The 26280-nt window shown below is 41.0% G+C and overlaps 1 protein-coding gene across 6 annotated transcripts in view; it reads left to right on the top strand.

Moving 5' to 3' along the window:
- ARHGAP20 (Rho GTPase activating protein 20) overlaps positions 1 to 26045 on the top strand; it is a 127482-nt gene extending 101437 nt beyond the window's left edge. For all 6 annotated transcript variants that reach the window (XM_042957409.1, XM_042957411.1, XM_042957413.1 and 3 more), the window contains 6 exons: positions 11661 to 11839; positions 13176 to 13337; positions 16880 to 16989; positions 19495 to 19684; positions 20858 to 20972; positions 21872 to 26045. In XM_042957409.1, the coding sequence (XP_042813343.1) occupies positions 11661 to 11839; positions 13176 to 13337; positions 16880 to 16989; positions 19495 to 19684; positions 20858 to 20972; positions 21872 to 23727 (2612 nt within the window). In that variant the 3' untranslated portion in view covers positions 23728 to 26045. The remainder of the gene's footprint in view (positions 1 to 11660; positions 11840 to 13175; positions 13338 to 16879; positions 16990 to 19494; positions 19685 to 20857; positions 20973 to 21871) is intronic.
- The last annotated feature ends 235 nt before the right edge of the window (positions 26046 to 26280 follow it).

The following is a 26280-nucleotide window of genomic DNA, read 5'->3' as shown; positions in this document are numbered from 1 at the left end:
ACGGCGACTCTTCTGTGTGCATTCCCCCACACAGGCACGTGCCCCCTGTCCCTCTGTGGTGGTGACCAACCTCAGACTTTATACTCCACTGAAGCCCTCCATCGGGGGCTGCGCCATCTTGCCAGCACAGCTGTAAAAGCCTAACCTTGCGTGTGCGCCGGCCACCTTCCCTCCTAGGATGGTAAATTGAGCTTTGGGGACTCCAAGGCTGTTTGCTCACATCTTTGGGCCATTTTGAAGGGGTATCATAGAGACGTCATAGTTTTCCATCCACTAAAACGTGAGCTCCGTGAAGGCAGGTATTGTGGTCTGTTTTGTTATTCTCAGCACCTGGAACAGCGCTTGACATACCTACAAGTAAGTTCTCAATAAATATTTGTTGGTCTTTAAAGATGCAAAAGGAATGTCACCTCTATAAGCTGAGAAGAATATTTCGCTCTTCTACCTTAATTCTCAGGTTTTTCAAAATTATTTCTCTGTGTCCCTTGTCACTTTCATTTTAATTAGTTTGACCAATAATCAGGAGTCAAAAATCCTAAGGGTTTTACCCAATTTTGCCAACGACTTGCTTAATTAAATTGTAGGCACTCTGTGCTTATTAATCCTCTGTTTCTCCTAATTGGAAGTTAGGATAATTGTGGCTACAGCTATAAGAGGATCAGAGCTGGAGTAATTGTAGACCAATGGTGCCAACAAAGCTGGGCATCAGAATCACCTGTGCAACTAAAAACTTACGGTTGAACCAGTTCTGTATTTTTTAACACATAAGATTTAGAGCTACAGCTGCTTTGGAAACCACCAATTTAAATCAGGGTTCAGCAGATTTTTTCCATAAAGGGCCAGATAGTAAACTTTGCAGGTCAACAAACAAAATTGAGGAAATTATGTAGCTACTCATGTGACAAGAGAGAAAACAAATTGCCACCCATTTTTATTGATGATAATTAATATATAGTAATAATTGAGTACGGTTTCATGTAATACAGGTCTAGTAATGAGAAGAATTGAATTCTTTTGGAGGAATAACCTTTTGCGTAATTGGAGCACCAAGTTCATCATAATTGAATGCAAAATGTTCTGATCTGTAATGAGATTTTATATATTTTATCGTCTTTGAAAATATCTTTTCACATAGGTAGTTCCAAGTACTACTTTCATTCTACTAGCATATAATTTTAGTTGCATATATTCCCCTCTTCGAAGGCATTTGTAGAATTTTGATATTTGTCTTTGAGCATGTCACTGTAGATGAATCACTTCCAATTGAAGATGGGGCAGAAGCTTCTCAATGGCACAGTTAAAGGATCTTGGGAATCTGGAAATTTCCTTTGCACTTGCATTGAGGTTGGTAAAATAGCACTGCAACTGTAGTTGGAGCTCAGAAAATATATCTGTTACCAATGTGTGTGAGAATGGAGATCTTGCTTCTTTAACTTCTGATAGCACAAGAAGGGGAGAAACACCTTGACGTTACTCGTGATGAAGTGTCAGTTGTTTTCAAAATGAAACTTTCCGAAGTTTTATGTCTAAACACGTTTTTGCCTTGTAATTCATTAAGAAACATCATCCAATTTGCAGCGAAAACTAATTTCCAAAGCCAATCACTACTAGAAAAAAATCTTCTCTTTCATAAAAATTTCAATCTCAGCCGTGAGCTCAAATCTCACTATAAAACTTTACCCCTGGAGAGCCATTGAGCTGCTATGTGATAGCACAGGTCAGGCCAGTCAGCTTCTGTTTCTGACAGAAATTCACAGAAATGGCAATGGGTAAGTCCAGGAGAGCGAATGAAGTTTACCGTGGACTCTGCTGGTCCAGTAATCCATGATGGATGCAAATACTTCCCATGCGGTACTGCTGATGAATTATACACTGAATACCGCTGGATACTAAACACTTTACATTTTCACAAGCTTTGCAGATTTGTCAAATTACATCTTTTTTCTGGAATCTGAAGATTCCACTTGAGGTTGTACTGAATTATCATTAACTTTTCAAATTCTATGACAGCATTCTTACCTGTAGTTGTTCCTTGCAGACTGAAACACCTCAGTCACTTCAAACGAGGCACTGACTTCTCAAATAAACAACTGAACAGTATTGGTAACATCTGCCAACTAATCAAGAACCAAGGAAAGTCGCTCAAAATAATTTGCCTTGTTTTTTAGTTTCCTATTAATGTTACTCCAAATGTTCTCAACTATGCAAGCAGCTGTTCTCACCAAAAAGGCTAATATCCTCAAGTGTAGTTTCTGTGTACACATCTCTTTGTCAGCTGGAAGCATACAAAATTTAAGCAGCTGACCCCTGGTAAATGGCCTTACCTGCATCAATGAGCCGCTCAGAAACGGACATTTTTTGGAGCCTCATTTTTGTTTTTTTTATTTTTGTAAAGAAATTCTGCAATGCTGAGATATTTCATTTAAATATTCCACATTTTTCTACTCATCACTTTCTTCTGAGTTGGGAATATTGTGCTGAGTTCCTAGTGTGATTATGTCAACATATAGTATATTCTTTTACCACAGCTGTTATATCCTTGCATGATTTATTGCAATAACGCAGTCATCCATACTGCTCTGTGCCTTAAAAGCTCAACACTAGACATGACAGGTAATAAATTAAAATTTTACAGTATCATGATACCCAAGGCACTCAAAGTATTATCCACATGTAAATGTGTCATTGCAGTTCATTGTGTTGAACAACAGTGCAAAGCATCAGTGAGAGCCCCACTGATGGCCTTTGTCACAACTACTAGGCTGCCATTGAGCATGACGTCAGAGCAGCCATGGACAGTACATAAACGAATGAATGTAGCTGTGTTCCAGCAAGAATTTCATATAATTTTTAGGTGTCACTGAATGTTGTTGTTCTTTTGATTTTTTTCAACTTTCAAAAATGTAAAGACCTTGAAGGCTGTCCAGAAAGAGATGTAAGGCCAGATTTGGCCCATGGAGCATAGTTTGCTCCCTCATATGTGGAATTTTGTCAAGTGCGTTTTCCGCATCTACTGAAATGATGATATGACTTTAACTCTTCCTTTTGGTGATGTGGTGTACCACATTGATTGATTTGCCAATGTTGAACCATCCTTGCATCCCTGGAATAAGTCAATAATGGTGTATGATCCTTCTAATGTATTGTTGACTTTGGTTTGCTAATGATATTCTTGAGAATTTTTGCATCATGTTCATTAAGGATATTGGCCTGCAATTTTATTTTCTTGTGTCTTTGTCTGATTTTGATATCAGAGTAGGGCTGGCCTTACAAAATGAGTTTGACAGTGTCCTTCCTCTTCTATTTTGTGAAAGAGTTTGAGAGGGATTTGTATTAATTCCTCTTTTCATACTTGGTAGAATTCACTAGTTAAGCAATTTGGTCTGGACTTCTGTTGGTAGGGAGGATTTTAATTACTGATATTATCACCTTACCAGTAACTGTCTGTTTAGATTTTATTTTTTTTCTTAATGGATTTTATTTTTATTTTTATTTTTATTTGAGAGAGGGAGAGAGAGCATGTGAGAGTGTGGAAGGGGTAGAAGGGGAGATAGAATCCCAAGCAGGCTCCATGCCCTGTGCAGAGCCCAATACAGGGCCCTATCCCACAACTGTGAAATCATGACCTGAGCCAAAATCAAGAGTCAGATGCTCAACTGACTGAGCCACCCAGGCTCCCCTGGTCTGTTTAGATTTTCTGTTTCTTCCATTATTCAGGCTTGTAAGGTTGTATGTTTCTAGAATTTTATCCATTTCTCCTAGGTTTTCCAATTTGTTGGTATGTAATTGTTCACAGTAGTCTCTCATGATCATTTGTATTTTTGTAATATCAGCTGTAAGCCTCCTATTTCATTTCCGATTTTATTTATTTGAGCCTTCTTTTTCTTGGTGAGCTAGCTTGAGATTTGTCAATTTTCTTTATCTTTTCAAAGAAGCAGCTCCTGGTTTCAATGATTTTTCTCTTGTCATTTTAGTCTTTGTTTCATTTATTACTGCTCTGATCTTTGCTATTTCCTTCCTTCTGATAACTTTGGGCTTTGGTTGTTCTCCTTTTTCTAGTTCCTTGAGGTGTAAGGTTAGGTGGTTTATTTTAGATTTTCCTGTTTCTTGGCATAGGCATTTATTTCTGCTAATTTCCCTCTTAGAACTGCTTTTGCTGCATCCCGTAAGTTTTGGTATGTGGTATTTTTTTTTTTTTTGACCCATGTTTTTCAGTAATTTTCAGTTTGTTTGATCTTCATGTATTTGAATTTTCCAGTTTTCTTTTTGTAACTGATTTCTAGTTTCATACTGTTGTGGTCAGAAAACATGCTTGAATATGACTTCAGCTTCTTAAATTTGTTAAGACCACTTTTGTGGCCTAATATATGATCTCTCCTGGAGAGTTTTTCCATTTTCACTTGAGAAGAATGTGTATTCTGTTCTGTTTGGATGGAGTGCTCTGTATGTATGTATGTGAAGTCCATCTGGTCTACCATGTCGTTTAAGGCTAGTATTTCTTTATTGATTTTTGGTCTGGATGGTCTATCCATTGATGTAAGTGGGGTATCCAGGTCCCCTACTATTATTATATTGCCATCTATTTAATTCCACTAGGTCTGTTCACATTTGCTTTATATATTTATGTGCTCCTCTTTTAGGAGCACATAATAAATATTTACGATGTTATTTCCTCTGTGGATTGACCTCTTTATCATTATATAATGACTTTCTTTGTTTCTTATTATAAACTTTGTTTTTAAAGTCTGTTTTGTCCAATGTGACATAAGTATAGCTTCTCCAGCTTTCTTTTGGTTTACATTTGCAGGGAATATCTTTTTCTATCACTTCATTTTCAGTCTGTGTATGTCCTTAAGTCTGAAGCAAGTCTCTTGTAAGTAGCATATAGATGACTCTTATGTTTGTTTTTTTAATCCATTCAGCCACTCTGTGTCTTTTAATTGGAGCTTTTAGTACATTTACATTTAAAGTCGTTATTCATAGGTATGTGCTTATTGCCATTTTGTTATTTGTTTTCTGGCTGTTTTGTAGTTCCTCTGTTCCTTTCTTCTTTTCAGCCTCTCTTCCTTTTGGTTTGATGGTGTTCTTTAGTGATGCCTTAGTTCCTTTCTCATTGTCTTTTGTGTATCTACTGTAGATTTTTGCTTGGTGGTTACCATGAGACTTACATACAACAGATTTATAACATTCTAGTTTAAGTTGATAGTAACTCAAGTTTCTAAAGCTCTGCATTTTTACTCTACCCTGCTGTGTTTTATGTTTTTGATGTCACATTTTACATCTTTTTATCTTATGTAACCCTTAACTAATTATTATAGTTTGTTATTTTTGCTACTCTTGTCTTTTAACCTTCATGTTAGCTTTATAAGTGATCAATACACTATCTTATATGTTTATTTACCTTTACCATTGAGAGTTATATTTTTATATGTGCTATATTTTTATATGTTTTCAGCTTGAAAATGTCCCTTTAACTTTCCTGTAAGGCTGATTTAGTAGTGATGAACTCCTTTAGCTCTTACTTTTCTGGAAGACTATCTCTTCTTTAATTCTGAATGATAAGTTTCCTATGTAGTATATTCTTCCTTGGAAATTTTTTTCTTTCAGCACTTTGAATATATCATGCTACTCCCTCTAGCCTGCAGAGTTTCTGCTGAAAAATCTAATAGTCTTATGGGGGTTCTCTTGTACATAACAAGTGATTTTTCTCCTGATGCTTTTAAGATTCCCTCCTGGTCTTTAAATTTTGGCATTTTAATTGTTATGTGTTTTTGTGTGGGTCTCTTTGGATTCATCATATTTGGAACTCTCTAGGATTCCAGGGTGTGGATGTCTTTTTCTCTTCACAGCTTAGGGAAGTTTTTAGCCATTATTTCTTCAAATAAGTTTTTTGACCCTTTCTCTATTTCCTCTCCTTTTAGGAATCCTAAAATGCAAATATTAGTTTGCTTGATATTGTCCCACAAGTCCCTTTACCATCTTTAGTCTTTTTTTTTTTTTCATTCCTTTTTCTTTTTGCTGCTTAGATCAGGTGAGCACCTCTGCCTGGTCTTCAGGTTCACTGATCCTTTCTTCTACTTCCTCTGGTCTGTTGTTGAACCCTTCTATTGTCTTTTGTTTTGTTTTAAGTTTATTTTGAGAGAGAGCAGGGAGGGTCACAGAGGGAGAGAGAATCCCAAGCAGGCTTCACACCAGCAGTATGGAGCCTGACACAGGGCTTGAACTCATCAACCATTAGATCATGACCTGAGCCAAAACCAAGAATCGGACGCTTAACTGACTGAGCCACCTCTGCTCCACTACTGTGTTTTTTTAGTTCAGTTATGATACTCTTCAGCTCTGTGACTTCTGCTTAGAACTTTCCTGTATTTTCTGTCTCTTTGTTGAAGTTCTGTGTGTATCCATTCTTCTTTTGAGTTCAGTGAGAATCTAAATGGTCATTACTTTGAATTCTTTATCATTACTTACCTTCACTTCATTAATTTTTTTTGAGGTTTTTTTCTTCTGTTTGTAGTATCTTCCTGTGTTTCTTCATTTTGCTTAACCCTCTGTACAAGTTTCTATAGATTAAATTCTATACAGCTACTTCCCCCAGTCTTTAAGTGTCGACCTTGTGTAGGAGATGAACCTTAACATTCACCCCTGCCCTGGCTCTTCGTTGTCTCTGAAACCTTTGTGATTGTCCAAGCATCCTGTCTTATTGTCAATAGCTCCCAGTAGTTGAGGGTGTTCCAAGACCAGTCAGTGTTCCAAAGGGGGAGGATCTCACTCAGCACCTATATTTAAGCTGATTGGAAGCCAGACCTCCAGGCAGCAGCTTTTACAGAATGCAAATATATGCTGTCCTTTGGGACCACAAGCATACAACCTGCTGGTCCCTAAAGCCAGGCCATCTGAAGGTGTCCCCTGGGCAACAGTAGCAAAAGTCAGGGTTCCAGATAAAAGTATAAGCTTCTTTCTGGGAGACACCGGTGATCTATAAAGAGGCAGAGGGGAAGTGCAAAAATGTATCCACCATCCTGTGTTCCCTGAGAATACCTTCATGGCCTCTAGATGTGTGCCAAATCTGAAGCTTGTCCCTAAAGCTGAATCTTCAGGACTGGCAAGTAGGCCTCGTTCACAGAAATGATGGGGGTGTGTTTCAGTCTGCTGTCTTCAGTGCTCTGGGTGTAATAGTCTGCCAGGAACCATCTGTGATTCTTACAGTTTCATGAGACATAGGAATGCAAGTCACCATGGCCTCCAGTACCAGGCAGTCATTGGGCATCCCCTGGGTGAAATCCACAAAAACCTGTCAAAACTGGTCACCAGACATGTGTATCTCCAGGAGAGGAAGAGCATGAAAATGGCATCCACTGGCTGGAGCAAGGCAGATGGGGAGTGTAAAAACAGCACCTGCCCAAAAAAGCAGAAAAAAAGGAAAAGGAAAAAAAAGGAAGGGAGGGAGGGAGGGAGGGAGGGAGGAAGGAAGGAAGGAAGGAAGGAAGGAAGGAAGGAAGGAAGGAAGGAAGGAAGGAAAGGCAAAGGGAAAGAAAAAGAAAGGAAGGGGGGAAAAAATGGCACCTGCCAGCTTTAGTTAGGCAGAGGGAGAGCGTGGAAGATGCTGCCCACCCGCTGGAACATAAGGATCATAAAGATGGCACCTGCTGGAAAGGGAACTGTGTGTGTGTGTGTGTGTGTGTGTGTGTGTGTGTGTGTGTGTGTGTGTGAAATATATATACATGGTACCTGTTAGCTTTAGCAAGGCAGAGGAAGAGCAGGAAGCCTCCATCCCTCTGGAGTGTCCTGGTGGGTCCCTAACCCTCAGACCAGTGCTCTAAAATTAGGAAATGAGTCTCTTACAGATAAAGCATGGGTGCTTTACAAAGAGCCGCTTCTGCACTGGGCAGTGGGGCTGGTGAATCTGCACGTGGGCATTTCAAAAGCCATTCCTCAGTTGGGCACCGCCCTGTGGGTATTGTGAGTGTAAGCCTTAGTAGTCTTCAAAACCACACATTTTGGGGACTCATCTCTCAAGTGCCAGTCTTGAAAGCTGGGATGCCTCATGTGTGGGGTATGAACGCTGCACTTCTCAGGGAGAAGCTCCAGATTTTGAATTTCCTCCCAACTGTGGATCACCATGTCAGTGGTGGAGTTTATGACAAGGTCGTACCTCAGCCTTTCCTACCCACTTTGATGTGGTTTCCCTCTTTTTCCCAGTATGAAGGCGTTGCTCCAGCCATTTTTAGGTTTCTTTAGAGGAAGTTGTTCCATGTCTAGCTGTAGACTAGTGTCCCTGTGGGAGGAGGTGAGTTTAGGACCTTCCTATGTTTCCATCTTGCTAGATTTCTAACTAAGGGCTCTTTTAAATTATTTTTCTAGGGGCGCCTGGGTGGCTCAGTCGGTTAAGCGGCCGACTTCGGCTCAGGTCACGATCTCGCGGTCCGTGAGTTCGAGCCCCGCGTCGGGCTCTGTGCTGACAGCTCAGAGCCTGGAGCCTGTTTCGGATTCTGTGTCTCCCTCTCTCTCTGCCCCTCCCCTGTTCATGCTCTGTCTCTCTCTGTCTCAAAAATAAGTAAACGTTAAAAAAAATTTTTTTTTTAAAAATAAATTATTTTTCTATAACAATTTATAAGCACAGACTTTTAAGAATTGTAATTTTTAACATTCAGATCCCTAATTTAAGCATGAAGAAACAATAGCTTGGACATTGCTGGGATTATTCAGTAAAGCTCAATCTATTCAAATTTAGTTTGCTCTACAATTACATCTCCCTTATATTTTTTATAGCAATCGCATGTTTTTTCATCAGCCTTTGACGCTTAGAAAGTAAGAGCTATGCATTGAAATCTCTGCAAGAAAATAAACTTTAATGAAAATGTTTTTCTCTCGGTCCCAGAGCGAACATGAACTCTGAAATCGAATGTTGTACATAACAAAAGGCATGGCCGCAGCTGAAAGTATTTATAATGAAGTACAGGACTCCATTTCTGCTTTATCCTCTGTCAACACTCATAGGATAGCTGGGTATATAACTTCATGGTGAAGAATTTTTCCTAAAAGTTGGAAAGCTAAAAAGTTAAATAAATCTGAGAGTTTTAGAAGTAACAAAAACAGGTTAAATGCAAGGAAAGTACACTGAGTACAACTACTCAACATATATGAACATATATATTAAACAAACATTTGCAGATTGACATTGGTAAACACAGGACCCCCCCCCCCGCCCCTTCCTGGGTTTAAGGATGGGTTTGGTTTCCTTTTCTGTTTCTTTAAAATGGTGAAGGTTGGGAATGTCAAGGCAGGAAGTGCTCTAGTTAAGCAGAGTCTGGTATTCCTTTCTGTCTGCACATTCCCAAAGGGTGTTTCACTAAATGGATAATGGAAAGAGGAGGGGGTCCTCTTTGTGGGGAGGAGGTGGAGGACTTTGCAGTTTTAATCAAAACTGCTGTGGCCCATACCCTTGCAACGCAGTACTTTAACATACATTTAATCCTCTTGACAAGGCTTTGAGTTGTAGGTCATAAGGTTAAGTAACTTGCCCAAATAAATATCTGAACCGGGAGTCTCCCTGGGCTCCTGATTCCAGAGCCACAGACCTTCGCGCCTGGATATCTGTACACTGATGAGGCACTTACTGTATTCTAAGGAAGCCAACGGTGGACGATGGTCTGAGGCCATTTGGTAAGATGTCACTTGTATGATTGTCTTCCCACAGTTGGCTTTTGTGGTATTTGGTTTTAAGTTGGTTTTTCGGAGGATATAATAGCCGAACAATATAAAACTCTTCTAGAAAACACATATGTGAAATTAGTATTTGACACTTACGACCTTTTCCACCCTGAAAAGACAGTCCCCTTTAAATGTCCCATTCTTAGGCAATGTTGAGCAGCTGACCATCCTCTGTGGTAGCTTGCTCGGCTGTGGTGCCCCGCGGCACAGTCAGGTGACTAATCGCCGCGCACTCTTCCTGGAGAGAATAGCGTCCGATGTCGTGTGGGCACCACCTGAGGGTTCTCCCACCTCAGACCTCTGTTCTCTGAGTCTTAATCACAAGCCGTTTTGAATCTGCCTCACACGTGTGTGTCTGGTGGGCCAGCCAGAGATTAGGGCAGAACGTAGACACGATATTTGGGGCTCCCACTCTTCATTTTTCTCCTTTCTGGGATTCCCCAAACACACACACTCTCCAGCTGCTGTGGTTCCCCCCATCTCCATTCTGTAGCTCTTCCAGCCAGCGAGAGTGCAGGTTTCCACAGATTTCAGTGACCCTACCGCCCTGGAGCCTGTCCTCAGGCTAAAAGCTGTGCACATGGGAGAGCTGTCTTGTGCCATCCCCTCTTGTAAGCGTCACACTTTTACTTACCCACTGTCTTCTGGTCACTGTTTCCTGCCTTTAGGTAGGCTATCGTATTTTAAAATTTCATCTAGAGTTTATCATTGTTACCAATGTGTAATGTGCTGGGGTTGGGGAACCGCAGTGGAGGGGTCCAAAGGAGCCTTAGAGAGCTGTCTTTTTATGTATCAGATCGTGTGCAAATCCATCAACTTTCAGGGTAAAATTAGATACAGATGACATCAAAAATGTTTTAGCGCTATGACCTCACAGTCATGATTCACTGTCGACCTTTCTTCTGCCTGTTTTGTTCACGCTGTCCCTTTCCGGCTAAATCTCTCAATTCAGTTACTGCTAGAGAATGATTTATTGAGTACTTACAGGGTGCGAGCCGTGATGCCAGGTGCTCTTGTTGAAATTTTGTTCATTCAAAATCCAAATCAAATGCAAATGCCTCCAGGATCACTCCCTCCCTCTTAATGGGTAGATGTGCTTTACCATTCTTCTGAATGCCTTTGGTGCTTTGTCCTTCCCTTAGGAGATTTTATTTATTAATATACTTGCTCACCCCCACCACCACCACCAGACTTGTTCCCCCATTAGATCATCAATTTCACCTTGGCAAGGGCAAGTCTCACGCAAGTTTGCACCCATCTGTGCTGCCTTAAATATGCTTTTTAAAGTCAGGAACTAAAAAGATACCTTAGAAAAAGTCTTTGCAGTTGGAAAGAAGTGGGGGGAATGTAGAGCATTAGCTTCCTGTCTTTGTTTTTAGCTGTAGAGAGGGGCATCAAGTAATAAAGCATCATTTATGTGTAAAGAACATCTGAATAAAGACAACTCTTGTTTTTTTCCTTCTTCTCCATCCTCCTCCTCTTCTTCCTTCTTCCCCTTCTCATTTTCTCCCTTCTCCTTTTCCTTCCTCTTCCCTTCTGTTTCTCACCATTTAATTGTGGTTTGATTTAATCTTCAGCTTCTTTGTGTGCATGGTCTCATTTTAAAATGGGATAATATGTGTACATATGAAACAATTTTTGCTTTAAGTTGTTATATTTCAATAAGGGAGGCTTTTCTTTGTCTTTGAAGGTCTAGTGCCAAAGCTCAAGTAAACAGACCAGTGATGTTCCAAAGTTGGGATGGAGAATAACCTAAATGTTTGATTTTTCCTTAATTTATAAAATGTTACAGTGAAATTTCTTTGATTGAATTATCAGTAACAAAGGACACCTGTAAGCATTTTTTTTCCTCTTTGAACCATAGTAATGAACATACTATGAGTTGGAAACTATAAAAGTAAGGTTAAGTGAATAAAAGAGTTTTTCTCATAATCTCACTTCTTCCTTAGATTCAGGACAGAAGACATTTAAAAGGAGAAGGTCTCTCATAAACTGGGCCTTTTGGCGGGGGTCTAGCATTCATCTGGATAACTTGCCCGTGTCACCAACATCCCCTCTGCCGGGGCAGCTCTTTGGAGTTTCTCTGCCAAATATCTGTGAGAACGACAATCTGCCCAAACCTGTCTTGGTGAGTTTTGGCCTGTGACACTAATGGGAAAGGAGAGCTCTGGGAGGGAACTCTGTTCTTAAATAAAAAAATTATAGACACCCATGGCTTTGGCTGAGAATATTATTACTTCATAGAATAAAGTCTGATTAAGCTGTTGCAGAATCATAAGGAACACATAATAGGGAGAGAGCGTGTCGGCTGCTGGTTCCAGGAAAAAGCCACACAAGTCTGCTCACCTAAACACAGTTCGCTCGGTAGGCAGAGTCCACGCTAGAGTCCCGTTAACCCTCACATTTCTCTCACGGTCTTTCTTGAACTCTGCGTTGTTCTGGAAGTTTGCTTTAGTCACCCTAGAAACAGAAACTACCCATTTTTGTACTTGTTAAAAATCTGGCGTGTGTCATATTTGTGCTTCAGGTGTTTACACATATACATCCTCTGGCATTTAGTTGCCTTCCAGAAATAGAATGGGTCAGATGAAACCACTGAGTCTGTCCTGTCTCCTTGCTCTGTGAAATGATCACTGCAGGGACGCTGTGTTGAGTGTCCACTATCAAGATGCATAGCACTTACCCTGTATTGTGCACTCGTAACATGCCATACATATCTCTAGCCGCTTTTTGGGCTTACGCCTCACAGCAGAGTTAGCAGTTAGTATCACTACCCTGGCCCCCGCTTTACAAATTAAACAAAATAAAAGCTTCAAGTTTACCAGAGGTCACACAGGTTTCTGGTCCCATGAATTGCCTGTCCCCAACACCCACCCTCCTTCCTACACTGCAAGCAGAGGAAATTTCTTTGCTAGAAAGCAAGCAAAATGAAGCATTGATCATGATGCAGTGGAGCGGGGAAAGCTTCCTGGAAAAGGTGATTTTTTTTTTTCTTTTTAGCTGAATTTTAAAAGAATGACGTAAATACAGGAAGTAGAATAAGGAAGAAAGACAAGTGAGTGGAGAATGAGTCTGGCAAGGATATTTCCATATTCAGGGAAAGAGTCCGAATTAGAGAATAAAGGGCAAAGGGTAGTGAGGTAAGGAGAGAGAGACAAGTTTACAAGGGACCTTGAAGCAGTCAGAGAAATTTGATTTTCAAGCGGCTGGTTGTTGTTGGTTCATTGAAGAAAAGACAATGTCAGTGAAGTAAAATATTTCAGATGCTGAATATAGCAAGGAAAAAACAGAGGGAAAAGATTTAGAGATACCAAAAAACAAACAATTGAGTCCTTCTACAGCTCCTCCTTCACCACTCTTCCCCTGGGACATCCTCACCGCTGGCAGCCAGAGAGGGCAGGTATGTGTTCCCATGCTTGTATGTGTGAAGTGCCATTTTGGTTTTTTCCTTTGCTTCCTTATAGGATATGCTTTTCTTTCTTAATCAAAAAGGACCCCTCACAAAAGGTATCTTCCGACAGTCGGCCAATGTGAAATCCTGCAGAGAGTTAAAAGAGAAACTGAATTCTGGAGTTGAAGTACACCTAGACTGTGAATCTATTTTTGTGATAGCATCTGTCTTAAAGGTACGAAAGGTTCTCCCTTCATCTACCCCTGCCATAGCTCTGGAGAAACATGACTGGTTCCTCCCATGACAACATTTTTCCCAGCTGCAAAGAACCGTAATAGATTTAGAATCTAAGAAGTGTTAAAAACACTTCACAAAGCCAACACTGGCCCTCAAAAGCCACTGCCAGCGATTTGGTGTGTCAGAGGTGCTTGTATGTCTTCTCACCCCACCCCGCTCCCCCCATCACTGTGCTGCCCCATACCAAAAATAATAAAATTAAAAATCACCAAAATACGTGTGGCATATTTACCAAAATAAACATCCTGATTATGATGATTTCTTCACAGTCTCATTACCTTCCTAATAAAGGCAAATTTTCAAAAAGAAACCTGTATTAAACTTTGAAGCAGAGTTTATCATAATAAACATCTGTCGAACAACTAAAACAAAAAATTTCTCCGAGACCGCTGAAAATCCCATTCACTTTTACAATCACCAAGGCTTCCCCTGTCCCCTAGTGCCTTTTTAAAGTGAAAGTGGAGTAGGAAAGACTCCGACATCTGGGTTTTTTATAAAACCCTTACCGCATTTGGCATTTGTTATGGTTCTTAGCCTTCACCCCATGGTTACTTAACTCACATCCATAGCTGAGTTAGAGCTCTTCTAGAATGTTTTCCTCCCCACATTCTTGAAAACGCCTCACATTTTTTGAACACCTAGAGTCAGAACCAGCTCGGAGCAGAGGCTTCAGCTGCAGCAGCGGCAGCCTCTGCAGCCCCGCCTCAGGCTCCCGTCTCCCAGCCCGGCTGGAACTCAGCGGGGCCCCGGCCAGAGACCAAGCAGGGAGGAAGACCCTTCCTTGTCCCTCCTCCTGGTCAGCTGCTTACTTCATGACTTTAGGAACAGTCACGTGTTTCCCGGCACATGAGCCGTGTCTGCTCTCAGCCCCTGCTGTAGGCTTTTGCAAAAAAGCATCACTCACAAAACCTGGAGAGCTGGAGCTAGGGTCATCTCATGTGCTTTGCACAGTTTGTCACGCCTCTTCAGTCCTGAAATACAACACACGTATGTGTGGTGCGCTTAGCCAGGCATGTGTGCGGGGTAGATAGGCACAAGGAGTTTTCTTTTTCTTAACCATGTAATTGGCTTTCTTCCATCTCTTAAGAGGTTAAAGCCTACGTTTTAGAAAATTTTCCTTACCATGCTGTTCTTCCTTCACAGCACCACACTTAAAATTTTGTGCTAAATTTTTGAGGCTTTTATCAAGAAATATGATTCTAGAGGAGTCAAATTGTATCTCCAATTGCAGAAATAACACTTGTACCAAAATAAGCAAAAGACAAATGATTGAAACATCTGGTTAAATGGGTTCCAAGTAATTGAAGTTTTATAATCACATAACTGTGTTTTACTCTCATTTCTTCCAAGTGGTTGCAGGAAAGGAGATACTTTTTGCCAAAAGTTTTTCAACTTTTGGTTTGTTTTGTTTCTTGTGTTTAAGACTATTTGGAAGTGGTACTTAAGTTTTCCTTTATTTTTTACTTACGCTGGCTTTGCTTAAATACAAGCTTAACTCTTTAAACTGTAATTGGAAGAAAATTGCTTGAGACACTGTAACTTTGATCCTTCGAACCTTTGAGGAAGGGTTCCCTTTTAATCCTAGAGAAATCTCATCTCAAATTAATTTGGGAGTTCTGCTGATGACCTGGGCTCTGCTCTTGGAGGGAAGGAGACTCATTGGAGGGCTGTGAGCTGGTGATTGTAATTCAGAACCAGCTCTCACATCCTTTCCCGGCTGTGATGGTGGTCGTATTTCGTAACTTGTTATGCCAGCTGTGCAGAGTTCATTGAGATGTTACGAGTTATTATCTTTCAAGTGTAGGTTTAAGATTTAATGATGTTTTTCTTCAAGACAGATCATAAGTATGTTTTCCACTGAGATTTAAAAAGAGAGCTATTGTCACTGCCCCACTTTGAAATAACAAAATTTGCCTCTTCTAAATCTGACTTTTAAAGTAGGTGCAGCAACTAAAATTAGTTTGGAATTATGAAAATTCAGTAGCTTTACCCCAAAGGAGATAACTGTCCTGTGATGACACATCTGAATTACACGTATGCAGGTGCACTTCTACGGAAGATGTAATAGAACAGAGAAAGACTTTGAAGCAATCTCTTCCTACTTGTTAGCCACTTTTTAAAAAATGTATAATAGGTAACATCACTACAAAGGGGTGTTTTAAATTATCTTAGAATCTCAAGTACAGTTAGTTGGCCTTCCTTTATTCCTTTTCAATATTTGACCATGTGAAAACTAGCAACAGTTCAGTAATGACCTCTACTTTGTCTGGGACTGTGTGGCATTGCGGTGCACCAAGGAGAAGTTGAGGGTGTATCCGTGCCCTGGAGGAGCTCATCCTGGGGAAGATGCACACCTAATCCCCTAAGTGTAACAATTAGATACCACAGCCTCCCTATCAGTGATAACAAACGTGGCACGTGAGTAACATGTGTGCCTTCTGTAGGCACTTGGGTGAAGCTTCTGACTTGGTTTTGCAGGCAGAGTTAAAATTGCTGTGTTGCTGACTTTGACCTTCTCTGTGTTGTTAGCGGGTGCTTGCAGGAGGCTCGTCAACCATGGGTGCAGTGCTGAGACATGAAATTGAGTTTTCTCTGCCTGAGGTTTACTGAGGTAGAGATCAGACTTTGCAAGCTTGGCCCTGTTAATACCATGCCAAAAGCAACAGAGAGAGTTGGCCGGGAACAGAAATGAATATAGGACCAGGACCAAATTTAATTTATTTTTAAGCTTTTTATAAACAAAAGTCAAACAACAAATACCTTTGGTCATATCCTACTCGCATTATAGTCTGGTTTCACCACACCCAGCCCTGCCAGCAGTCTCAGCAGATGGGAGTCTCAAAGGCCAGAAAGGATGATGTACTAGGGACATGCTTAGTGTCCCTAGGCATGTGGGTGCGGCCCCATGCTCCCAGAGCCCGGCCAGGCCTGGGCCGGCATGCTGTCTCCCCTCCTCCCCAAATGTGGGAAGGGAGTGCCAGGGGAAACTCTTAAGTACCTCTGGATGGAGCTGGGCTTTGTTTTCTTCACCTCTCTATCCCTAGCACCTCGAACAGCACCTGGCACACAGGAGCACATGTGTGTAGAGCGATAGGATGACGGACTATGGCGTTTTGAACCTCACAAATGTGTCAGTGCATTTCTTGGAATTGGAGATTTGAGAAGGGAAAAAAGGACTTGGGATGGTTTGCCAGACCCCTGTCACATGCTAACATGTATGCAAAGGCGATTTCAGCCCAAACAGGTTGTCCTTATCTTTCCCACTACGGTCCAGACTCCAATTTGCCTCTGCTTTTTGTTAGAAAAAATCAAAGCGTGTGTTTCTTACGTGTGCACGACAGTAGAGTGGGCACAGAGCTCTGTATATTCCAAAGAAGGGAGGACTTAACTTTTCAACAAAACACTTGCTTTCTGATTTCCCCAGTACATATTTAGCATGAGAATAATGATTTAAAATATTTATTTTTCCTCCTGTGTAAGGATTTTCTGCGAAATATTCCAGGAAGTATTTTTTCATCAGATCTCTATGATCATTGGGTCTGTGTAATGGATCAAGGAAATGATGAAGAGAAAATAAATACAATTCAAAGGTAATTCTTCTAATTTGGTCATGTCTCAAAAATACTTAAAAAATAACTTCTATTTTATAAGCTTGTCTATTCAAGTAATGATGACTAGCAAAGTCAGATCCATGAGGGCCAGTTTGAAAACAGATTTATGCTAACTGCTATCATTGTTATTATTGTTCTCCCCTAATCTTAGTCACATGGAATGCTTGACCATTGTACACCTCCTGTGTATCTGAATCTGATAGAGCTGAAACCCATTAAACCAATAATACTGTAGACTCAATCTACGATCTGTGATCTTAATTTTGGTAAATATTTAACTAACCAGACAACTCCTCGTATATCTCATTCAGCAACTGAATTCACACAGAGAAAATTCCCTCCCCTCAAGGAACTCACTGTCTAGTAGAGTGGGTAGGTAAACCAAGAATCACAGTGTAGCATAATGGGTGCTATAAGAGAAATGTGAAAGAGGTATTGTGGGAGCACTGGAGAGAGACAGTTAATTGTTGAAAGTGTCACAGAAAAAGGGAGTTGCACAGCCTTAGTCTTATCACAAAGAATGCATTGTCTTTTCTCCTGCGAAGAGAGGTTGCTGGCAGAACTCACAGCTGGTATTCCGATCGCTTCCTGCCCTTATAAGGGAATAGGAAAGAAGTGTCCAAAATGCAGTACTCCAGTTCTGTGAAAACCCAGGAATCCCAAAATCATTTATTTGCATTTGCTTGTTTAGTACAGTTTTTTTTTCCTTGAGCGGCTTTCAAATATGAATTATTACCTATCTACTGCTATTGATAGACATCTATCAGTAGAACATAGTACAATTTCTGATATGCTAGAAATCAAAGCCACATCACACATGCTATCTCTATGCTTCCATTATGGTTTGGTGAAAGCCATTCAGAGATCTTGAAGATCATCTTCTCTACTTCGTTGCCCATTGTCTAAAATTTTATATTCTACAAACTGTTAAAGGATGATTTAAAAAAAAAAAACGGTAAAATTAAGACTCCTACAAATATACGGGCGCTTGGGTGGTTCTGTTGGTTGGGCATCTGACTTCAGCTCAGGTCATGATCTCATGGTCCGTTCCATGAGTTCGAGCCCCGCATCAAGCTCTGTGCTGACAGCTCACAGCCTGGAGCCTGCTTCAGATGCTGTGTCTCCCTCTGTCTCTGCCCCGCCCCCCCACTTGCACTCTGTGTCTCTCTCTCTCTCTCTCTCTCTCTCTCTCTGAAAAAATAAACACAAAATAAAATTCTTTTCAAGAAAGACTCCTACAAATATAAAATGAACACATGTGAAAATTTTTATTTAACTCTTTAATTAATGAGAGAACCAGTAAGATGTTACCATCAGTTCAAAGATTTCAGACTACCACACCTATGTAGTTGAATCAGAAATGCTGAAATGAATTTACATATGAATGCAAAACTGGCTTTTTCTACTGTAGTGTGAAGAGAAAGCAAATAAATCATTTGTCTCGCCACCAGACAGAATTGTCAAGTCCGTAGACAAATGTTAGGTATATTGCTGTCAGTAATCTAGAATTTACAGAATTATAAAATAGCTCAAAGGCATAGGGCCTCTGGGGAATCAGATAACCCAGAAGCTTATGCTAGACAATACCTTACTCTCCATTGAATACACTCAGCAATCTTCTGGTTTATTTCAATATCTTTGATAATTTGTACAAAACCATACTCAGTGTCAGTCCATCACACTTGAAGAAATGCCTCTGGGCTCTTTATGCAGCAGGAGTCAGATCGCCTTACTTTCTCTCCCAGGTTTCAGACTTCTGTTGGGAAAAAAAACAACCATGAGTATCAACATATACATCTCTTTACCGGATAGTAGTAAAAATAATTTTCAGTGAGTGATAATCTTAAGATCCCTGATCAATTACAAAATATAAACAGTAGGAAATGTACTAGTATAAGCTTGACTTATATATGTGAAAGTGATGCCAATGAGATAAAGATATTTGGGACGAAATCTGGCCTTGGAAGCTGGTGGAGCAGAGCGTCAGCTCTCAGATGGATCTCAAAGTCTTAGTAGTGAAGGTTTAGGCTCTCACCAAGGGACTGCATTCCTGTGTTGCTACTTGGAAATAAAGAACCACTAAAATTTAAGTGTTTAATTTCATCAAAAAGCTCTTGGGAGGTGGGGGGTTGGTTGAGAATATCATGAAACATTACAGCATCTGCCTGAGTTAAAACACATTGTACTAATTTCAGGTACATATTTCAGGCAGCATTTTTTTTTACAAGCTGTTTTTCTGCATTCTTTTACATCTTCGCTGGGTTGTGAAGACAGTGTATGGAATAAATAAATGAATCCCCAGGGCATATTCGCATTCTCTGTGTACAGGTAGCCCTTACTTTGCATGTGCGATGTTAACTGAAACCCCACGTATCTGAACCGGGTTCTTGCTTTGCGTGGTACCCTGTGAAAACCCAGGGTTGCCTATCGACGCAAGCTTCTTATGGAATGTCTTTATTAAAGAGTGCATTTTTCTGTCTTTAGGCTATTAGACCAGCTCCCGAGAGCCAATGTTGTTCTCCTAAGGTATCTTTTTGGGATATTACACAACATTGAGCAGTGTTCCTCGTCCAATCAGATGACTGCATTCAATTTAGCGGTGTGTATAGCTCCAAGCATTCTGTGGCCTCCTACTTCCTGCAGCCCAGAACTAGAAAATGAATTTACAAAAAAGGTAATGAGGTTTCTCATATTTATGCCCTGGGGGATTGAGTCCCCATCTCGAACCTAAAATTCAGGGTATTAATTCTGAAACACATTTTCTTAAATAACTTAAATACACCTCCTTAGAAATTTGAGTGCATTGAGTGTTTTATACCTATGTTTTATACCTACCTACCTATCCTGGTAGATTATAGAAAGGTGATCTCTTAAGCAAAAAAGTGATAGCAGTTGGGTTACTTCTCTTTTCCCTTTAAGGAGGCAAAAACGCCATGACCGACTTCACCCTTACAGTCATAAGAAAGCAATTGATATATTTTAATATAGAAAAAAGGACTTTGGACTTAGATAAGCCAAGGTTCATTCCTCAGCCCCACCACTTGCCACATGTACAATCTTGGGTGAAATTAATTACATTGATCCAGTTTCCTCATCTAAAAAATGGAGGTAGTGATACTACCTAGTTCAGTTACCTCAAATCATACTCCTCTAGTGCCTGGTAGTTAACATGGGGCTTAGGGATATTGATGCCCGTTGCTCCCAACATTCTGCCTGCTCCTTTTCCTTGTCTCTTGGAGCAAGGACGCTAAGGAAAGTTTCCAGTACATCCCAGTGGAGGTGCAAAGCTCTCCAGTAAAATCTTACCTCTTCCCCAAGCTCCTCCAGGGAGCCTAAGGGAGGGAAATGCCTAGGTAGAGACTAGTGAGGCAGAATGCAAGGGTTCTCTAGCTGTCTCTCTACTTTACAAGAAACCCACAGAGGATGCATAATTCCCACACTTCTGACAACTGCCTTTTACATAGGAAATACATTTCATAAGTCTTTATCTAATAATGATACTTTGTGAATTTTAATGAAGTTTATTTATTCACCCCAAATGCCCTATGAAGAATGTTTTAAGTTACCCTAATTTTAAAGACCAAGCATTAGTATAAGTATGTTAGCACTGAGCTAAGGCAACAGGTGACTTCAGTCCACCAATTAAAAATAATTTCTATGCCAAAACTAGTCTTGTAAGTATCATTGCCTTTTAGGGGGAACTGTTCTGTATACTTTTAAAGGAGACATGAATTTTTCTCAGGATTCTTTTTCATTTTTGGCAAAATCAGGATTTATATGTGACATGTGACTAGTAGATGTGCTATATATGAAAAGCAGCACTTTGTTTTTGTCCTTTTTCATGCAGGTTTCTCTGCTTATCCAATTTCTGATTGAAAATTGCTGTAGGATATTCGGAGAAGAAATCACTTCCCTCTTAGGAGAGGTTTCAGTGAGGTGTGATGCTCAAGAGAATGCGTCAGGTACTGTGAGTGCTTGGAACAGTGTTTGCCGGGGCCGTGGCTGTCTTGGGGCCACAGCTCAGGGAAGGAGGCCCCTGCTCCTCCCTGGACCACCTGAGTGTTAACACTGGTGGGGTTAAGCAATGTGTAAGATGAGGTCCAAAACTTTCAGAAGCATCATCTGGTATGTTTCTGCCCTTTTAAAAAATCTTTACAAAGGTCCCTAATGTCTGCAGTACCACTGCTGTGGCTGAAACTGGCATGAGAAGCCCAGCAGGGAGAGGCAGGCCTGCTCTTCTTCCCCCTCCTCCCTCCGAGCGGCCCAGAGACACTCCAGCCAAGCAGCAGTTTAGAAACAACCAGCACTGTGGGGCCTGGGGCGATTTTGAAACCATTCAACCTTCCAGAATTACTAGTTAGGTTATCTTTGACCAGTTATTCTAGGCCACTGAACATGAATATTTTCAACTATAAATATAGATAACCATAATATCTAACCTCTATGGTTGTTGTGAAGGTTAGGTAAAGTAGTGAATGGTAAAGAGTTTTGCTTAGTAAGGTTTCTCTGAGACTAAATCGTGTGCACTCACCAGCAAGCAGCTCCTGAACCTGGATACACCCGGCATGAATTCCTTTGTCTTTTTTACCATTTCTTGGTATTACAACATGTCCTCATTGCTTTGAGGAAATCTTAATTAAGAAAGCCTATTTCTTCAGGAACTGAGTTAAATTTAGTATAATGCAACATTTTTTTTTAATTCTGGGAAGACAGTGAAAGTTCCTTTCTTTCTTGAGAGTACGAATTTGAACAATCTATATGAAAGGAGAATTAAATTAACATAGATTTTTTTTTCTTTTTTTAACACAGCATGCAATTTCGGTAAGTAAAAATGTTAATTATAGTTTGATTTTTTTGACAGATATCTCTTGCTTCCAACTGAACGACTCCTCCTATGACAGCTTGGAAAATGAGCTAAATGAGGATGTCGATGCTCCTTGTAGTGACTTGGTGAAGAAACTTGGTCAGGGTAGCAGAAGCATGGACTCTGTGTTAACTCTCAGTGACTATGACCTCGACCAGCCTGAGGTGGAAGGCCTCTTAACCCTGAGCGACTTTGACTTAGACCGTTCTAAAGATGAAGACATTCAAATGGAACGGCCTCTTGAACCCAAGCCGGTGGACCTCACGGGAGTGTATGCAAAGGTCCCACTGCGGGATCAGGCCCGGGCCCCGTCGGGCCTGAGCACTCCTGGCTACCTGTCCACAGCTGCCACAGGGGTTCCAAAAAGCCTGAGGCGACACCGACGCTCCTCAGAGCCCAGCATCGATTATCTAGATTCTAAGCTTTCGTATCTCAGGGAATTTTATCAGAAAAAGCTACGCAAGTCCAGCTGTGATGCAATTCTCTCTCGAAAAGATGAGGATTATCTGAAGCAAAATCAACCCCTCCAGGAAGAGGGTAAGACATGTTTTAAACAGAGTTTAGTCACAGGCACTGATACCAAGAAAAACGCCACTAATAAAAATGTTAAGAAGAAAAGCTTGTCTGGTAATGAAGGAAATCATGTGAAACTCTTTTCTAAATCCAAGCCAGTGGCCATTTCTGTGGCATCTTACAGTCACATGTCGTCTCAGGACCATCCCGGGAGCCAGCCCTTCGGCACAGACACATCTGGATACTCCCCGACACACACAGCGGATGCCCTCAAGAGCTCGCGGAGGCACCGGCGCTGCTCGGAGCCCAGCATGGATGACCAGCACTGCAAACTGACCTATCTCAGGGGAATGTATTCAAAGAAACAGCATAAAACCAGCTGCGGAGCCGGTCTCCTGCACGGAGAGGAAGCTTATCTGGAGCGGCACAAGTCTTTGCAAATGGAGGGGCAAAAGCTCATTAACCAGAGTTTGGTGATGGGGATTGAGGTGGGCAAGAGCAGTAGCACAAACAGGAACACCGAGAAGGGCTTGCCCCCAAGACTAAATGTTTGCCCGCGGACCAGCTACTCCAGCTTGTCCTCCCCAGGCACTTCCCCCTCTGGCTCGTCAGTGAGCTCCCAAGACAGCGCTTTTTCTCAGATTTCGGAACACTCTGTGTTTACCCCCACTGAAACTTCCTCTCCAATAGATTGCACTTTTCAAGCTCCAAGAAAACAGGAAGAGCTTGCTTCTGATTTTAGCAATTCCAGCCTCATTTCTGCAACTCCTGGTCCCTCGTCAGGGCAGGCCAGCAGCCGCCTGGCGTATACGAAAAAGGATGTTGTAGAGTGGCACTCACAAATACATTCTGTAACTCTTCACCCAAGCACATGGTTGAGAAATGGTGTGGCCAGTTTGAAAAACTGGTCCCTCAAAAAGAAGGCAAGGGCGTCCAGACCAGAGGAGAAGAAAGTAAGTTCTCTAAAAGGACCCATGGAGCCACCTCCCTATGCTTCTGGTATTTCAGAAGCCAGCCCACTGCAAGAGACACAGGAAGACATGCCCCAAAGGGCAGCGGAAGGACTTGGAGCTGTGCAGACAGCCCAGTGGTATAGCTCGTACCCCAGCCAGGACTCAGAGAAGCACTGTAGCTCTCCATTCAGCCTGGTGGAGGATGGACTCAAGCTTTGTGTGAAGTCACACAAGGAAGGAGAGAGCAGTGAGCAGCGCTCTCCTGGTACTCTGCCTTGTAAGAGATCCTCACCCAGCTCTTTGACTGTGGATGATGCACCCAGCCCAGACTCGGGGCCTACAGTGGTTTGTGATATTGGGGACCAGCATTTAACCAAAGACGTTTAACCATAGTTAGAACGTGATATGTACAAGAGCAGAAACTGGGCTAATAATGACATAAAGACAAGAGTACTATGACCCCTTTGTATAAAATACGTGGGATGGGTAGCATAAGGATAATCATTGCTAACACTTAGGACAACAAAAGAATTCTCTTCACTGAGACTATTTGGCAAAAAGTTTAGACTAACAAATTTCAGCTCCTGTTTGGGAGGCTTTTCCTTATTAGAGCATGGGATTGGTCCTATCATGTGTTTTTAGAGATAACTAGCAGGGGGCCAGAGAAAACATCTTCTGTAGGGAGAATATGGCCTACGTGTTGAGTGAGATTCATATCCTGAGGCCAGGATATCATAAGTGAAGAATAAGGACTGTGGAAACGGGGAGGGTGCAGAGAAACGTCCGTGTTCCGTGGAATATGTTTAATAACTAAGCAAGAAAAGGCCACTAATCAAAGTATTAAAAAAAAAAGAAAGTATGTCCAGTAATGAAGGAAATCATGTGAAACGTTTCCCTGAATGCAAGCCACTAGCCACTTCTGTGACATTCTCTAGTCACGTGCCATCACAGGAAGACTCCAGGAGTCAGCCCATTGATGCAGCTAGAATGGAATAAACTAGAATATCCAAGAGCCATGAGTATGATAGTTTATTTGTTGGTTGTGTTGGTTGGTTTTTCTGTTGGTGTTCCACTGTTCTTCCAAAGCTCCAGGACACAGGGCTGTGAGGAGGAAGAAGGAAATGGTTGCTTGTTTCAGGGTCCTTTTTAAAGATGCCAGTGCTAGGAACATTCTCCAGAAATGCAACTTTTCCTATTAGGAGGCGACCTCCTGACCTCATCCGCTATCCTAGTGAGGCAAAGAGGGCCACACGAAGCTGCTGCCAGCATGCACTCGATGAAGGCTCCTCTTTGCTGTGCTGGGTGGTGTTTTTCCACAGCCCTGCCTCTTTGATTAGCAGCCAGAAACAATTACTGGTAAATCATCCCCTTTCTGACGGCCACTGGCAGTTGAGAGAGCGGTTTTAAAGTTGGCAGTTTACAAAGAGTCACAGAATGGAATCCCCACCAAAGTAGCAGTCAGGCCTTCCTCTCAGACAGTCATTGGCTTTGGATTTTCTTACCTCCACAAGTTTTATATACTTTTGTCCCAGAGGATTCATGGTTTACATCCCATTAGTTTATCTCACATCCATCAATGCTTCTCCCCTCTCTGACCTTAAAGGTCATACCTGTACATCTCCTGGATTATCTCCACGGATTCTTAGGCCTCCCAGCCAGTATGAAAGGATAGAATCAGGAATGGATGTGCATCTCCCTTCATTTCAGCTACTTACAAGAAGTTGCTTAGAACCCATTTAGTCTCTAATTCACCATCAGATGGACCTTTCTCCCACAAACTAGCTTATCCCCAATTATTTTTCTTAGCCACTAGGAAACTTTCATGTCAAATGTTCTTTCCCTGTTGTCCTAAAGGTTTCCTTTTTCAGTTATAGAAAAAAAAATAATAATGTTTTCTGTAAAGTAGAAGTCCTTTCAGTATTAGCTGTAAGTGCTGCCTACCTCTGTGGGACATGGCCCGTGTTGGCCCTAAGCATTGTAATTAACTTTCAGAACTCTGTTTCCAAAGAGCTCCTTCATGACACTGGCCATCTCAGTCACAGATGTGAAGTAGATTGTACCTTATAAACAGCCACTCCTGTATTTAGACTCCTGAGTGTCCATATGCATCTTTTGTGGTATAATATCTAAAGGCAATAGGGATTCATTTCCCTTACCCTTAGGGCTTACTACTGTTGGAACTGCAAGATGTGAATGACATTCTTACAGCTTGGAGTGTCTTTCTGGAAGAAATTGTTTCTCCACTTACAAAATAATAGCTCTGTCCTTTTTTCTTTCATATGGGTGGGTAGAAAATTATCTACCCAATTTGAAGCATAGAAGAAAATAGATGCTGAGGTTTTCAATAACTATTCCTATTCGCTGTGTTCCCTTAGATACTCCTGTAATATTTCATGTGAATAGTTTGTTAATATTGCTGTAAAGTATTATATTGTATGATTTGAAGACAGACTACATGTCATTTTATTATACTCTGTCAATCTATAATATATTAGACTGATGCTTTATCTAAAATGCTTTGAGTTTGTATAATATATCTTGACAAATTTTACTACCATATGTAATGTAATAAATGTGTATTTTTGTACTTGCAGAAACTGCTGCTAACTTTTAAAGTTGTTTGGTTTTCAAGGCACTGATAATGGATATGTATGAAGTCCATGCTGTCTATTAAATAATAAAAAATATACATGCTGTAGAGTTAACAGTCCCTCCAGAGCAATATTGCCCTTTGTAGAATTGTTAATGAACCCAACTTCTGCTTAAGCTTGGAAATTTTATAAAATGTACTTAATATTGAATTGGAACTTTGAACTTTTAGTCATAGACTATGGTCAGTCTTTCTAGAAAAAGAGGGTGTTTTTTTTTTTTCTTTTATGTTTTCCTAATCTTATCATTTACCAAATAAGTCCTGCTTTAGACACATCATCTTCATTTTCT

The sequence above is a fragment of the Panthera tigris genome, chromosome D1 (assembly GCF_018350195.1).
Source record: "Panthera tigris isolate Pti1 chromosome D1, P.tigris_Pti1_mat1.1, whole genome shotgun sequence".
NCBI classification, from domain to species: domain Eukaryota; kingdom Metazoa; phylum Chordata; class Mammalia; order Carnivora; family Felidae; genus Panthera; species Panthera tigris.
Note: the sequence above shows the minus strand (reverse complement) of the source record. Positions and strands in the feature narration are given on the sequence as shown.